This window comes from Etheostoma spectabile, chromosome 5 (genome assembly GCF_008692095.1).
Source record: "Etheostoma spectabile isolate EspeVRDwgs_2016 chromosome 5, UIUC_Espe_1.0, whole genome shotgun sequence".
NCBI lineage: Eukaryota > Metazoa > Chordata > Actinopteri > Perciformes > Percidae > Etheostoma > Etheostoma spectabile.
This window is the reverse complement of record NC_045737.1, coordinates 18,188,449-18,202,161: the sequence shown is the minus strand read 5'-3', so window position 1 is coordinate 18,202,161 and position 13,713 is coordinate 18,188,449. Positions and strand designations below refer to the sequence as shown.

General features: G+C 37.4%; 2 protein-coding genes across 3 annotated transcripts in view; both read left to right on the top strand.

The window, feature by feature from the left end:
• notch1b (notch receptor 1b) overlaps positions 1 to 1,267 on the top strand; it is a 42,884-nt gene extending 41,617 nt beyond the window's left edge. For both annotated transcript variants that reach the window (XM_032515450.1, XM_032515449.1), the window contains exon 34: positions 1 to 1,267. This exon is cut by the window's left edge and continues 1,550 nt beyond it. The gene's annotated coding sequence lies outside the window, so the exon portion shown is untranslated.
• Positions 1,268 to 1,962: 695 nt separating this feature from the next.
• On the top strand, positions 1,963 to 9,509 carry ubac1 (UBA domain containing 1). The gene is made up of 10 exons (XM_032515534.1): positions 1,963 to 2,425; positions 3,349 to 3,469; positions 3,561 to 3,634; positions 4,169 to 4,276; positions 4,432 to 4,534; positions 4,970 to 5,078; positions 5,196 to 5,472; positions 6,182 to 6,268; positions 6,782 to 6,920; positions 7,128 to 9,509. Exons 1-10 carry the CDS (start codon positions 2,288 to 2,290, stop codon positions 7,241 to 7,243), a joined length of 1,272 nt encoding a protein of 423 aa, XP_032371425.1. The 5' UTR covers positions 1,963 to 2,287; the 3' UTR covers positions 7,244 to 9,509.
• The last annotated feature ends 4,204 nt before the right edge of the window (positions 9,510 to 13,713 follow it).

The window sequence follows — 13,713 nt, the reverse complement described above, 5'->3', positions numbered from 1 at the left end:
TTAATGCCTTATTTATACACATTGCCTGCTTACAGAAATTTCGGGGTTCCATGGTGCTGGGTCATACACAGGACAGAGAAAGTCCTTTAGAGACTCTTTTCTTTTAGCATTACTTTTCTGCAGTGAAGCCGCAGCAACACACTGGGTATTTATTTTTAGTCTTTGCTTTTTCCATATAATTTTTCAATCTTTGTTTATATTTTATGTTATTTTTGTATAATCTTGTTTATAAATAAACGTGTGACTATGGGGCATTTTATATAGCACATTTTTAAGTTTCAGTGTTATTATTATGTGGGAAATATTCTGGTGGTCAATGATAAATAAGTTTTGACGTTTAACAGAACACGTGTCCTGTATTATATGCACAGGGCCTGTATGTTTTCACAATTCCCCCTTTTTAAATATCATGTGATTCTTAGTTACACTCAACAGTTGTGTACATTTCTTGACTCAATGGCACAACATTGTGTTGTGCTTTCAGATTTGATTGCATTGATATGTAGAGATGTGGTGGAGATTTGATATGTTGTACAGTATAACGCCATCTTGGAGATTGGCAGTTAAGACAGGCTTGAGTATCTGTTGGTGTTTGAGAACTGGCCCGTCGGCCACAGTGTATGTTGTTGTCCAGAGGGAAAAGGAAACTTCATTTCCCCTATCCCTCCTATTAGTTTGAGCCTATGGCTGTGTTCTTCCTTCTGTAAATATGTTATAAATTTCCCTTGTAAGCAAGATTTTGTTTAAGAAATCTGATGTCTTAAGCATGCAATTTAGATAGGTCTCGCACCAGTCACAGTCTCTAAAATGTTAAACAGAACCGAATATATATTTTGTATTTTACTGTCCCTTATGCATAAATAAATTTGAACTATATACAAATAGATATGCTATATTGTTAGGAGACATTTTTCTCATAAAAGGAAAAAATCATAAATATTGAGGTTTTATAAATTCATATTTATTTACTGTTCTGTAACACAAAAAAATCGACTTGAGACAACGATGTGTGCATATTATGAGAAGTTTTTGTTACACTTTGGTTAAAACTGTTGGCAGTTGTCTCCGCTTCAGTACTTTTGAGACACCCCCTGGTATAGTTTGCTAAATGTTATAATTTAAAAAGGTATTAGGTTGTAGTGAAATTGTAATATCTGCAATATGTTTCCTTCCTCTTATAAAGAAGAAATGTATTTCCCCTTTTCATTTTCAATCTGTAAAAAACGTTTCTTGTTATAATAAAGGGCACTTGTGTGTCTTGAACCTATGACCGTCCTTTCTTTCTTCTAAATTATTTCACAACATCTCTGAAATTCTCCAGACACAGTGAAACAAGGGATTAGCTAAATAAGTATATATCTAGTACAATTTCCACAGTATAAGTATGTGCATCTGATAGTACCAGGCAACAATTGATATATTAAAATAAAAAACATGACCTTTCTCTCAATACACACTTCATTTCATCTTTTTACTTTTGCTGAAGCGGCCAAGTACAAATATTTTACTTAGTGTGTCTCCCTCTAGTGGTGGTACTGTAATTGACTCACCGAAATTAAGGTCCAACTGCACTGTTTCTACAGCTTGTGCATATTGTAGAAAAAGTGACACTTGTGGTGGTCCTTCAAAAATACTACCTGACCCCCCATTTCTACAAAATAAATTATCATTTTTGTGTCAGTTTATACTGTGCTTTAGAGGTGCATATTTCTAAGGAAGTTTTCAATAAAAAAGACTAAACAGTAGGCACACAATAGCCTACATTGTGGTTCCTCGAGGTCTGGGGCCCTGAACTGTGTATGCCAAGTTAAGAGGACACCAACGTAGATGCTGACATAGCGCTGTTTTGTTGTTATCCATATTATCAGTCTGTTTTTGAAGTTGGGGTGAGTTTTCTGTACCAGGCTGATTTTTAGCTTGTGACTCAAAAGAACTACGGCTCCCACAATTCACCGGTAGTTGCACCGTTAAAGTTCAAAGTTCAAGCATACAGTAAAAATAGGGTACTTGCTGGGTGGCTGCTTGTGTGTTCGCTGGGAATAATAAACAACTTGGTCGTCACTGAACACTTTAATCGGTTGCCCCCGCACCGAAGACCGGCAGAGGAAACCGAAGATGGCCCTCAGCTAATCGGCTCCTTCTCTTGCTCTGTTGTCAGCGGATTTACGGAACGACGGCTAGCTGGGTGCTAACGTTAGCACGCTAGCTTGCCAGTAGCACATAGCTATAGCAACTGCTGCTAGCTAACGTCACTGGACTGGTACTCTTTACTCTCAAGACTGTAGCTATGTTTGTCCAAGAAGAGAAGATATTTGCCGGTAAAGTGTTGAAAATACACATCTGCACCATGGACGGCACGGAGTGGTTGGAGGAAGTCACGGAAGATACCACTGTAGAGAAACTGAAGGAGAAGTGCTTGAAACATGTAGGTCTTTGGGTTGTTTGTGTCTCCCTTGTTGCTTTTTGTCCTGTCACTCCCCTGCCTGGGGTGTTTGCAGTCTACCTCTGTTTAAACTGTCAGTGTCGGTGTCAGTGGCTTTGTAATTATAGTAACTGGGTAGACCTTGCTATTTATAATTTAGCAGGTTGGCTGCTCCTCTCTAGCTAGCTAGTCCGACTCTGCCCCTTTGCTGTTCCCAGTGGCTAGCCTGAGAGGCATGCTGCTTTACTGGCTGTCTATTATTACACAGCTCATTTCACTTCTCCTTCTATGGCCTATAGCATAACCTCAAGAAATACAGATTCAGTTGTGCAGATTCAATGACACGTACTGCTTAACTTCAACACATGGGTACAGACATCATGGTGGAAGTTTAACTGTATTATCAGATTCCAGGCTTTAATTAACCATTGTATTGGATCTGTCTGCTTAGGTTTAGTGCTGAAACAACTAGTTGATTAATTCCATTTAAAATTAACAGTTTAGTCTATAATGAAATATCAGAAAAAAGGATAAAAACAGTTTTTGTTTAGTCTGACCAAAAGATATAAAATGTACAATGATATGTCAAAAAGAAATGCAGCAAATACTCACAGTGGAGAATATTGTTTACTTGATATTTGACTTCAACAACATATTAATCAAAATTGTTGCAGATACATTTTCTGTCGAGTGATTAGGCTAATCGACTCATTGTTTCAGCTCTAGTTGACTAACAGAAAATGAAATGACAACAATCTGGATAATTAATTTACCATTTACTAGTTATTACGTAAAAAAATCTCAGACATACTTCTAGCTTCTTTAATGTGCTACTTGTCTGTTTTTACAGTATAATTGTCAAAAGATATCTATATAAAAAATTGCTATTTATTTCTGAGATGCTTTGTGTTGTCCTTGATTTATAGTATGTTCATGGAAGTCTAGAAGACCCCAAAACACTTACCCACCATAAACTCATACACGCTGCCACAGAGAGAGTCCTCACAGACACTAAAACTGTCGCTGATGAAAATCTGAAAGATAAAGGTATGTAACAACTTTTTTAACAAGTTTTGGATTATGCCAATCCTACATTGTTTTCTGTGAACTGACTGACCATGTTTTATATATGTTGTAGAGGTTTTGCTGCTCATAAAGAAAAGACCGCCACCAACTGCTCCCAAGATGGCAGACGTTAGTTCTGATGAAAAGGTAAGCTTAATCAACTTTTGGTTTCATGAAAACTGAACTGAAAGCATTAAAGATGCTCTAAGTGATGTTGGGTGACGGCACTTCTTGTTGATGTTCGAAGTATTTTCAAACAAAACGGAGGCTAGCTTGCTTCTCCTCATCCTGTCCCCTCTCCTTCACTTCCGTGCTTCTTCACACTAACCCCCCAACCCCAAATCCTTCTTGTCGGTTACAGGCCAGAAGACTGTTTATGTTTGGTGGTGCAGGTTAGCACAGGTTGTTTGTGTAGGTGTTTGTGGAGCCTGGGCTGTCTACAGAGACTGTTTTTTATTAACAGTGTGTTCTGGGGACATGCAGCTTGCGGATAGTGAGCAGATGTTTGCTGTGTGTGACAACAGATGTTGTAGCCTAAAAAATGTGTGACATCGCTTAGAGCACCTTTTAAGCATGCCTTCATCCTTTTTTTTTTTTTTATACTGCGCAATCAGAAATGTGTTGTCTTTATTTTGCCTGCCTTTAATGATCTGTCTTTGTTGTTTATCCTGGTTGTCACAGAAGAAACAAGATAACAAGGCTCCAGACAAAGATACAATTCTGAAAGCCACCGGCAACCTGTCCACACGCCACACTGACCGCACTGTTACCCAGCATAACATCAGAGATGTAAGGTTATTGTTGGAATGAATTTAGTATACTGAGTGTGTGTGTAAAAAAAGTGAACTCCAACTTGCAGATTCGATGTATAAGACCTATTCTACAAGGATAGACAATTTAAATAAGCAAAGATGTTACTGATTTTAGTTGCATTTGTGTTTTAGTTTCAGACGGAGCTTCGAAAAATCCTGGTTTCACTCATTGAGGTCGCCCAGAAGCTTCTTGCCTTGAACCCTGATGCTGTTGAACTTTTCAAAAAGGCCAATGGTAAAGCTAACAATTCAAACTATTTCCAAGTTGGGAAAGTTAGGATATGGAGAAGACATTTAAATCCATCAATTAATGCTGTAGACCTCTTATGCTATGAATGGCTCACAGGCGGGGTACACCCTGGACAAGTTGGCTGTGTAGTACACACAAACACATTTACATCTAAGGGCAGGACAGGGTTTCTAGTTGACGTGGGCGGAAACCAAAGCTTACCAACACCGGTATGGGGATAACGTGCAAACTCCGTTGTTATGACGGAAAGGAAATTTACTCAGCCACTTCTTCAAAAGTGCCATTGAGCTGTATTGACATATTGATATGTATTGTTACTGGAAAAATTGATCCTGATGTTTATTGTTGTAGACATTTCACACATGTTGCCCAACCCTTAGCGCCAGTTGTCTGATCTCTTTGTGTTTCTGCATCTTGTAGCAATGTTGGATGAAGATGAAGAGGACCGGGTGGATGAAACGGCCCTTCAGCAGCTCACTGAGATGGGTTTCCCTGAAAGCAGAGCGATCAAAGCTCTTAGATTGAATCAGTAAGTCAGAGTTGATTAAATAACAACTCACACACACAACTGATACTGAATATGTCTGCGTCATTTATCTAGAAAAGAAAAAAAGATTTCCCCTCAACTGATCATTTCTTTCTGCAGCATGTCAGTCACTCAGGCGATGGAGTGGCTTATCGAGCATGTAGATGACCCCTCTGTAGACACACCTATACCCGGCCAGGACTCTTCTGGGGCAGTAGGAGCCACGGCTGCTGCCACACCAAGCTCCTCAGCCTCAGCTGCAGCCTCAGCCTCCGGTCCTAACCTTCTCCGCAGCCTCTCCAGCCAGTTGAGCACAGAAGAGAGCAGCAGGCAAGACGAGCTCACAGAGATCTTTAAGAGGATCCGCAGGAAACGGGAGTTCAGACCGGACTCAAGAGTATGTAGCTTTATCCTGTTGAAGCTTTCATTTGGTAATTTGAGTATTACATACTTATATAACTCATCTCAAAGCTTTCCATTACTCTGTATTTTGTAGGAAGATACTATTTATCTGCCCAAATCTTACAGACAGGGCAAATTCAACACAGATTAATTTCCGGTCCAAAATCTTGAATTCTTTTTACCTGATAAAACAGGGAAATGACTTGTTTACTGTGCTACTGCTCTGTCTTTAACTGTGTCATCCAACATATGTACTAAGACTTGAATTAATGAATAGAGACAGACTATTAGATACAAATAATATTCAAATGTGCACTCATGTGTATTACTAAAGTGGCTTTAGACATAGGATCACGTTGATTGGGTTCAGTCTTCCCTAACTGTAGAGCTTAATGTACATGTGTTTTCCAAAGGAACACTGCTCCCTAGTATCTTCAAAAATAGAAAAGTGATCAAACCACCATCTCCCAGCAAAACACTCCCACATACTACCATTTGAGTGGTTGCAACACTTGTTCCCAACTACGTCCTTCACTGTGTACAAATTGTTGTTCCCAACTACTTCCTTCACTGTGTACAAATTGTTTGTTTATTCTCAAGACACCTGCCAGGCTCCACAGAACTGTGTCTGTGTATGTTGTTGTAATTAGACTGAGAAGACGTTCAAAAACTAAACGCATCATCTTTTTCCTTTGTTTCTGCAGGCTGTTATTGCATTGATGGAGATGGGGTTTGATGAGAAAGAGGTGGTTGATGCTCTGAGGGTGAATAACAACCAACAGGACGCTGCGGTAGGTTTACACATCCACAACAGTAGTGTTCGCAAGCTGGTCCTGAAAAAACATACAGCAGCAACAGTGTTGGGAAATGGCTCTGTATTTGGACCAAAGGTTTATTTTATTCCTAGCTCATCAGACTTGCAAGCAGATAGATGACTGCAAAAAATATATGTGGTACACATTATAAAGCTCTTTGTGATTTTGGGCTACATAAATCAAATTGGCTTGACTTAATGATTCCACTTTCTTTGTTTTGGTGGAAAGCTATACTAACTATAGTTAAACATGTACTGGCAGCCAGTTACACATGGCAGCCATTTAAACAAGCCATGTTTAGCCCATTGATGCTAAAACGTGCCAATGCTGGACTTACCATATTGATTCTAAAGAATACTTATTAGTTTAAGAGTAATAGCCCAAATTCAAATCCTGCACTCTGACCTTTTCTAAAGATATCAATGTTGTTTTTTTCAAAAACAGAAAGTACATTTTGGTTTTTAACTGTTTTTTTTTTCTCTCCTGCAGTGTGAGTGGCTACTGGGAGACAGGAAACCTTCTCCAGAAGACCTAGACAAAGGCATCGACACCAACAGCCCGCTGTTCCAAGCCATTCTGGAGAATCCAGTGGTCCAGTTGGGTCTAACCAATCCAAAGACCCTGCTAGGTATATTCTAATCAAATTTTGTGGAAAAGCCAGAAGGGTAGGAGATTTCGTAAACGGACAAAACAGAAAACACTATCCAAACCCACATTACTACATTTTGCAGAATATGAGAGACTGTGTTTTTAAATGTAATTCTAAAGACTTTTTAAAGGCTGCTGGTTTTGTTGGATCTGTTTTTTTACCAGTGTTTCTTGTGTCTATACGCAGCGTTTGAAGATATGCTTGAGAATCCTCTGAACAGCACCCAGTGGATGAACGACCCTGAGACTGGCCCTGTCATGCTCCAAATATCCAGAATCTTCCAGACCCTCAATCGCACATAGAGCCTCCTGGTGACCCCCTGTGTGACTGTGGCAGCTTGTGTGTATGTTTGACCATGTTGGGGTATGTGTGAGTATGGATGTATGTGTATCTGAGTGTGGCAGAGACACACGTATTGTTTTTTGCCTTGTAAAGACAAAGCTGGAGGAGTCAAAGTATGAATTAAGATGTTACACATATACCTATTTATAACAGTACAGTAAAAAAACACTTATACAAAACCAATGTTAACATAAACATTATTACAGTAATAAAACAAGATTGATTATGTTTTTACATTTTAATGAGAACAATTTATAGTCATGACAGATATGATTTATTTTACATAATTTCTCCATGTGCAAAAAATGACATCAGACATTAATTCAATGTTTACACTTCAAAGAAAACTGTTTTTGTATGTTTTGCAATATTTAAATATCAATAACAGTTTTGTCCGTCTCTTCAAATTGTTACATTTTATCTGTGGTGAATGTGTGGAAGACTTCTGTCAGTATCATGTTTTGTTTTTCTTCTCCCTTTGTCTTTGTTTATATGTAAGTAACTGCTTGGAATTGAGAGGCCGGTGGTCAGAGTTGAGTGTATGTTCAGCTCGTTTAAAAATGGGCTTTCAGACACATTACCTTTGTCTCAATCCATGCCTGGGAGGTCATTTTAAGTCGACCGCCTCTCAGTTTAAAGCGGAGAACATATGTCCTTGAACTTCTTCAAGAATATTTATTTGACTTTCTTGCCTTTTAGACAGAAGCTGTACACTAAACTGTTTGTGTCTAAGTCATGTTTTTACAAGAAACTGATATATTAGGCCTGTGTGTTTTATTGTCAATGTGCTCTTGAATGTCATATTATCATGTTGCGCTCATTTAGCACTTGTTCACCTCTATGGATATTACTTACTGCAGCACTGAGGAAGTTAAAAGAAGGGTTCATGTTTTGTCTCAAAAAGCTGTAGTGGGATGTTAAATGAAGCTGAGCCTAAGCAAAAGGGGTTTGCCTTTTTAACCTTTAATTTGAATGATGAAGATGCATGTTCACTTTTTGCTGCGAAGGTTCAAGCATCTTCATACACAATATATAAATAATAGAATTTGAGACACAACCAGTGTTGGTCTTTTGGTTTACTTTTATTCTTTTGAGAGCAGTGAACATTTATGCTGTCAAACCAAACCAAAATGTTACTATATAACCTGCCTTGTCATTAGTTGTACCCATTGAAAAATACCCTGTATTTCTGTGCAATAGCAAAGAGTTCTATTGACCTGTAAAGAAATATATTTGATTTGAGTGTTAGAGATGTGTGAACTGCAATGGGTACTGTGTTCTACAATATTAGTCTTTGCATTGAGTACTGAAAAGATCTAGTACCAAGAGTTAAAAACAATATGGAGGGTGGTGTGTTTTGCCAAGCTTTTGAGTGTTTTTATTCAATATTTTAAATGTGGTATTGATGTGACTTTCTGCTCAGGGAGGCTGAGATTGTTTTTCTAAACCTGTTGTTATGGCAAGCCTCTGCTCACCCCCTTCTAGTCTGGCTTTTAAAAATGGCTTTAACTAATCTGTCTAGAACTTTATGAATAAGAGCACTACAAGACATGGTTTCGTAAATGCAATATTTGAAAATATTTAAATGTTTTTAGAGAGAAGTTGTCTGTTTGAACTATGTATTATTACATTATTTATATCGAAGCCAAACTAGTTACTTGTTCTTATTTATAACATTTTTAGCAAACCTGGATGCTAATCTACAAATGTGAAAAAATTAAATGATTCAAATGTTGTTTTTACAAACCATTGTAAAATGTGCTTTGGACTGGTAAGTCTCAGTGTGGTTTAAAAGTAGTGCAACATGTTTGCTTGAAGAAGGATTTCTACACACTCTGGAAGCCTCTCTGCACACTTTCTGCACTGCAGTGGACCTTCATCATAGCCACAGTGACTTTCTCACCTCCTCCATGCATTGCATTAGTATGCATACAAAACTCTCCCCTAATATCTTGAAACAAACATTGGGAGAGTTTACTTCTCTAAAAACGTCCACAGGAAATGCAGACACCTTTTAAAATGGTCAACAGAAAAGATCAAATTGAACTTTATTGCTTAGGAACACTGAAGGATTGTTGGAGTCACAGGTTTTTCCACTCAGCTTTCATGCAGGACTGTCCCCGATTAACAACCTATGCAATATACTCTCACAGTCTGTTCACTCAGACAGCCTCATGGCTACTGGCATTCAAATCACCATTGCATTAAAGTTATTTTTGTGGCTGTGTTCTTTGGATTATGCATTTTGTTTAAGTGAATGGCAGGTCCGCGAAAACCATTGAAACCCAACTGTGTCCATGTTTAGAAGTGAATGAATGGATGACCATTTGGTACCTGTTTTGTGAAAAGTTCATTCGTTCTTTAGAATGTCAGGTGGAGGGAGAATTTATTGTTTGAGGCAAGTGTGCTAAGTTCAAGTCCAACTTACTCTGTTTGTACCCAGTGATAGATTTTGTTTGCAGTAGAGTCCTCACACACACATATGGGAGAAAGACATAGAGGCATATATCACACATTATTCAACTTAAAGGAGAATTCCGGTCAATTTCAACACAGAGCTCTGTTTGTAAATTTGGAGTGCTGTCAGTAGCAAGAAAAAATGAAAACAGTCTGCGCTACCGAGTTATCCTCCTGCTAGAGTTAGCACCCAACAGGCTTAAACAGGGCAAGTTTTAAACTTGTTTTTAGCCTATAAACATGTTCAAAATGCCATTACATGTTAATTCAGCCAGTGCACTTACCTCTGTGTATTTCCTGTTTTCCGGTGAAGTCCATACTAGTCAGAACACGCTTTTCTGTCACATCTACTGCAGTCAAAATCACTCGGGAGGAATAACTGAACATGGCTAGGCACATGTCATGAAATTCCGAGCATGTTTCGAGGCTTAAAGCAAGTTTAAAACTTTCCCTGTTTAAGCCTGTTGGGTGCAAAATCTAGCCGTAGGATAACTTGGTGTAGGCAGCAGCGATTGTTTTCGGAGAGCTACGTGTTGAAATTGACTGGAATTCTCCTTCAAAACCATGGAAATTCAGAAGAAATGGCAACAAATTAAAAGTTCCTACCGGTCCAGATTATACTTAAATACTGATGTAAACTAAATACTAATAGTAAAAAAAAACAACAACAACAATATGAATCAGTAAAAAAAAGTGTTAAGGTTGTGAAAACATACATGACGGTTAAAATATAATAAAGACATGCATACATAAAAGCAACAATAAATAGACCTGTGCAAAGTATCGCTATGTCTTATTCCTCAGTGTAATGGCTGCAGGGTTAAAACTGTTTTTGTGTCTTTCAGTTCAACACCTAGGGATTGTAAACCTACGCCCAGTGGGGAGAAACTGAAACTCTGTGCAATGGATGGGAAGTGTTTATGCGCTGAAACTGTTTTGAGTACAGGGTCTCCATGTTGAGCTGTGGCTCACCGATCAGCCTACTAGACCACTTTACTATTTAATGAGCAACAAGATCAATGTGGAGCCCACTAAGGCTCACAGAAAGACATAGACAAGTAAGAAAAGCACAGGTGTAAACAATGTGAAATGGGTGAGAAGTGTCACTAGGCTGCAGGTTTGCATTTTCTATTATTTTATCTGCTGGCCTACAGGAGGAAAATCTTTTGAGTGTTGAGCAAACAACACGGGAAAAACTCCATCGGCTAATAACGACCATGTGATATCAGTAAAAGCTTCAGAAAAGCTACTAAAAGGACCTTGTGTGATTGTTCTCTCAACTTCACCTTTCTTGTTTTCATAATTTCCTGGCAGCCCTTTGGTATGGAACTACTGTGTCCAATCAGAAGCATAAGATGTTTTTTTTTTTTTTTACACATTTTAATACACTTTCTTTGACATTGCTTACAAAGTTTACTAAGTACTGCACACACAAATGTCACATTTAAATGAGTGTGTACTCCCATTAGATTTAAGTTAAATTCCGGTTTGTCTCTAAAGTTGATTAAGTCTTTGAGTGAGTGATGAAAGTATTCAAAAACAAACTAGGGCTCCTGTCCCCTGGGTGAATGAGAGTATTCATGGTCAAATTTACCATCAGTACATGACACGACACCCTCTGTACTTTGACCCTTGAAAAATCCCAGAAAATGTCCCCTTTATCAGGAAGAACATAGAAGAAAACTGCAGAAGAGCAACAGATGAGGTATCCCTCTTCCAGACTAGAACAACAAGTAAAATTATTTCCATTTTAAGTAAATAAGGTTTATTTATATAGCACCACCTTTCAGCGATACAAAATCACAAAGTGCTTAAAGGTCCTATGGCATGAAAATGTCACTTTATTAGTTTTTTTAACATTAATATGCATTCCCCCAGCCTGCCTATGATTCCCAAGTAGCTAGAAATGGCAATAGGTGTAAACCGAGCCCTGGGTATCTTGCTCTGTCTTTGAGAAAATGAAAGCCCAGATGGGCCGATCTGAAGCTACAGACACAAAAATTGCACATACTAAAGACTGTGGGACTGGCTCCAGTGGCTGTAATTCTGCACCAAGGCTGAATTTTGGACAAAGAGACTTCGGGCCACTAAGGTCTACATAAAAGCATCCAAAAAGCAGCATGTCATATGACCTTTAACATCAAACAATAATTACACAATACAAGCAAAATGCAAAAATAGCAGCAATACACAGCACAAGAACAAAAAGCCGGCACCTCAAGTTTCATGGGTATTATAACAGTTTATACTTAGACAGGAAATATTGTAGTTTTTAATCCACTTTTTTATCTCATAATTTTAGTTACTAGTTACATTACAAATTTAGATCACTAATACAAAATATAAATTAACTCATACATTATGATATATTATAGATAACACTATCCAGCAGTTAAGTAATGCAAATAAGATAATTTTTTACCAGCTGGCACCATAAAGTCATGAACACATTAATGCATCAATAATTATAATCAAATTATATAACATGTTTTATTCTGAAATGGCTCATTCTGCATAATGACTACTTTTATTTGTTTGGTACCTTTACATACATTTTGATGCTAATACTTTCGTACTTTTAGTTCAAGAATATACAGTATGTGGATTGATCATACAGACCACTTTCTTATTGAGCTATAATCTACTAGCTGCTGTGAGTGGCATAACATTAGTAAACACTCATTAATTTTTAATTACTTAACCATAATTACTGGGGTTGTTCACCCCCAACTAATCATTAACTAATGAATAGCTTCTCTAAAATGTGAATAGAAGATACCATAAACTAATGGTTCACTAACAGATGATGTCTCATTCGTTCCTCATTTGTTCTCTGGTAACTTTTCAATCAATTAAATTTGATTCTCAAAAAATAGACTCTTCTTCCTGTAGCCATTGAGTGAAGGCATTCCTCATTAGAGATATGCACATATGTAGGCTTCTTTATGGTAAGCACTGTATTTGGCTTTTTTCTTCTTCTTTTACACCGAGTAGTAGATGTGTCTCCATGTTTGACTTGATCTGGTATTTTTAATTTTCAATAATATTCTTTTTTAACATCATTTATTTTTCATAGATGTCTTATTGCTTTTTATGTCTTGGACTAGATTACAGCTCAATGTGCATTCTTGTGACCTATGTTTATTTAATTTGATTGAACTTCATTTAACCAGGAGTAAAGACTCATTGAGATTAGAAATCTCTCTTACAGTAGTATCAGACACGTGTTTTTCCTTCCCGCTGGTCTATGCAAACCAAAATATAATCACTGCCCTAGGGTGCTTTGTGAGCCATTCAGGATGTGGTAAGTGGTGTAGTGATAACTGTAATAAAATCAAATGGTAATTTATCAAAAATTCATTCATACAAATATACATATATGTATATATGTCTGTTTAAATAGTGATGTTAATGTGATGCAATAGCATGGAGGCCTTATTTTCAAAATTTTAGGGTTTAAAGATACAAAGATTTCCAGACCACGCATTTTTAAATTTATTTTTTTTGTTTTGTAATTTCATTTCAATAACGCACTTTTACCTTTGGTAAATACGATTTTTTCATGTGTGACTGCATACAAATTCCTGCTTCAAATTCTAACACCACATTTGACCACTAGATGGAATCATTGGTCAATGTCACAAGGGCATCACAGGCTTACAACAATAAAAACGTGGATATTACATAGCCAATTTTGTGATATGTTTATAGTGAATTAAAGACGTAATTTGAAAAGCAACCGTACAACTGGGCATGCTAGTGGTTTATGTCGACTTGTCAAACTAATATTTTAGCCAGAGTCTTGTGGTTACAAGAAGTGGAGGTAAATAAAAACAGCAGCTTTATACCATAACAAAAATAAGCCAAGTAAATGTTTTTTCTTTAAAATTATTAATAAAATATGTTTGATAGAGTGAGTTTCTTCTATTAAACAAGCTGGAAGGTAATCACGCATGCGCAATCGTTGCATTTA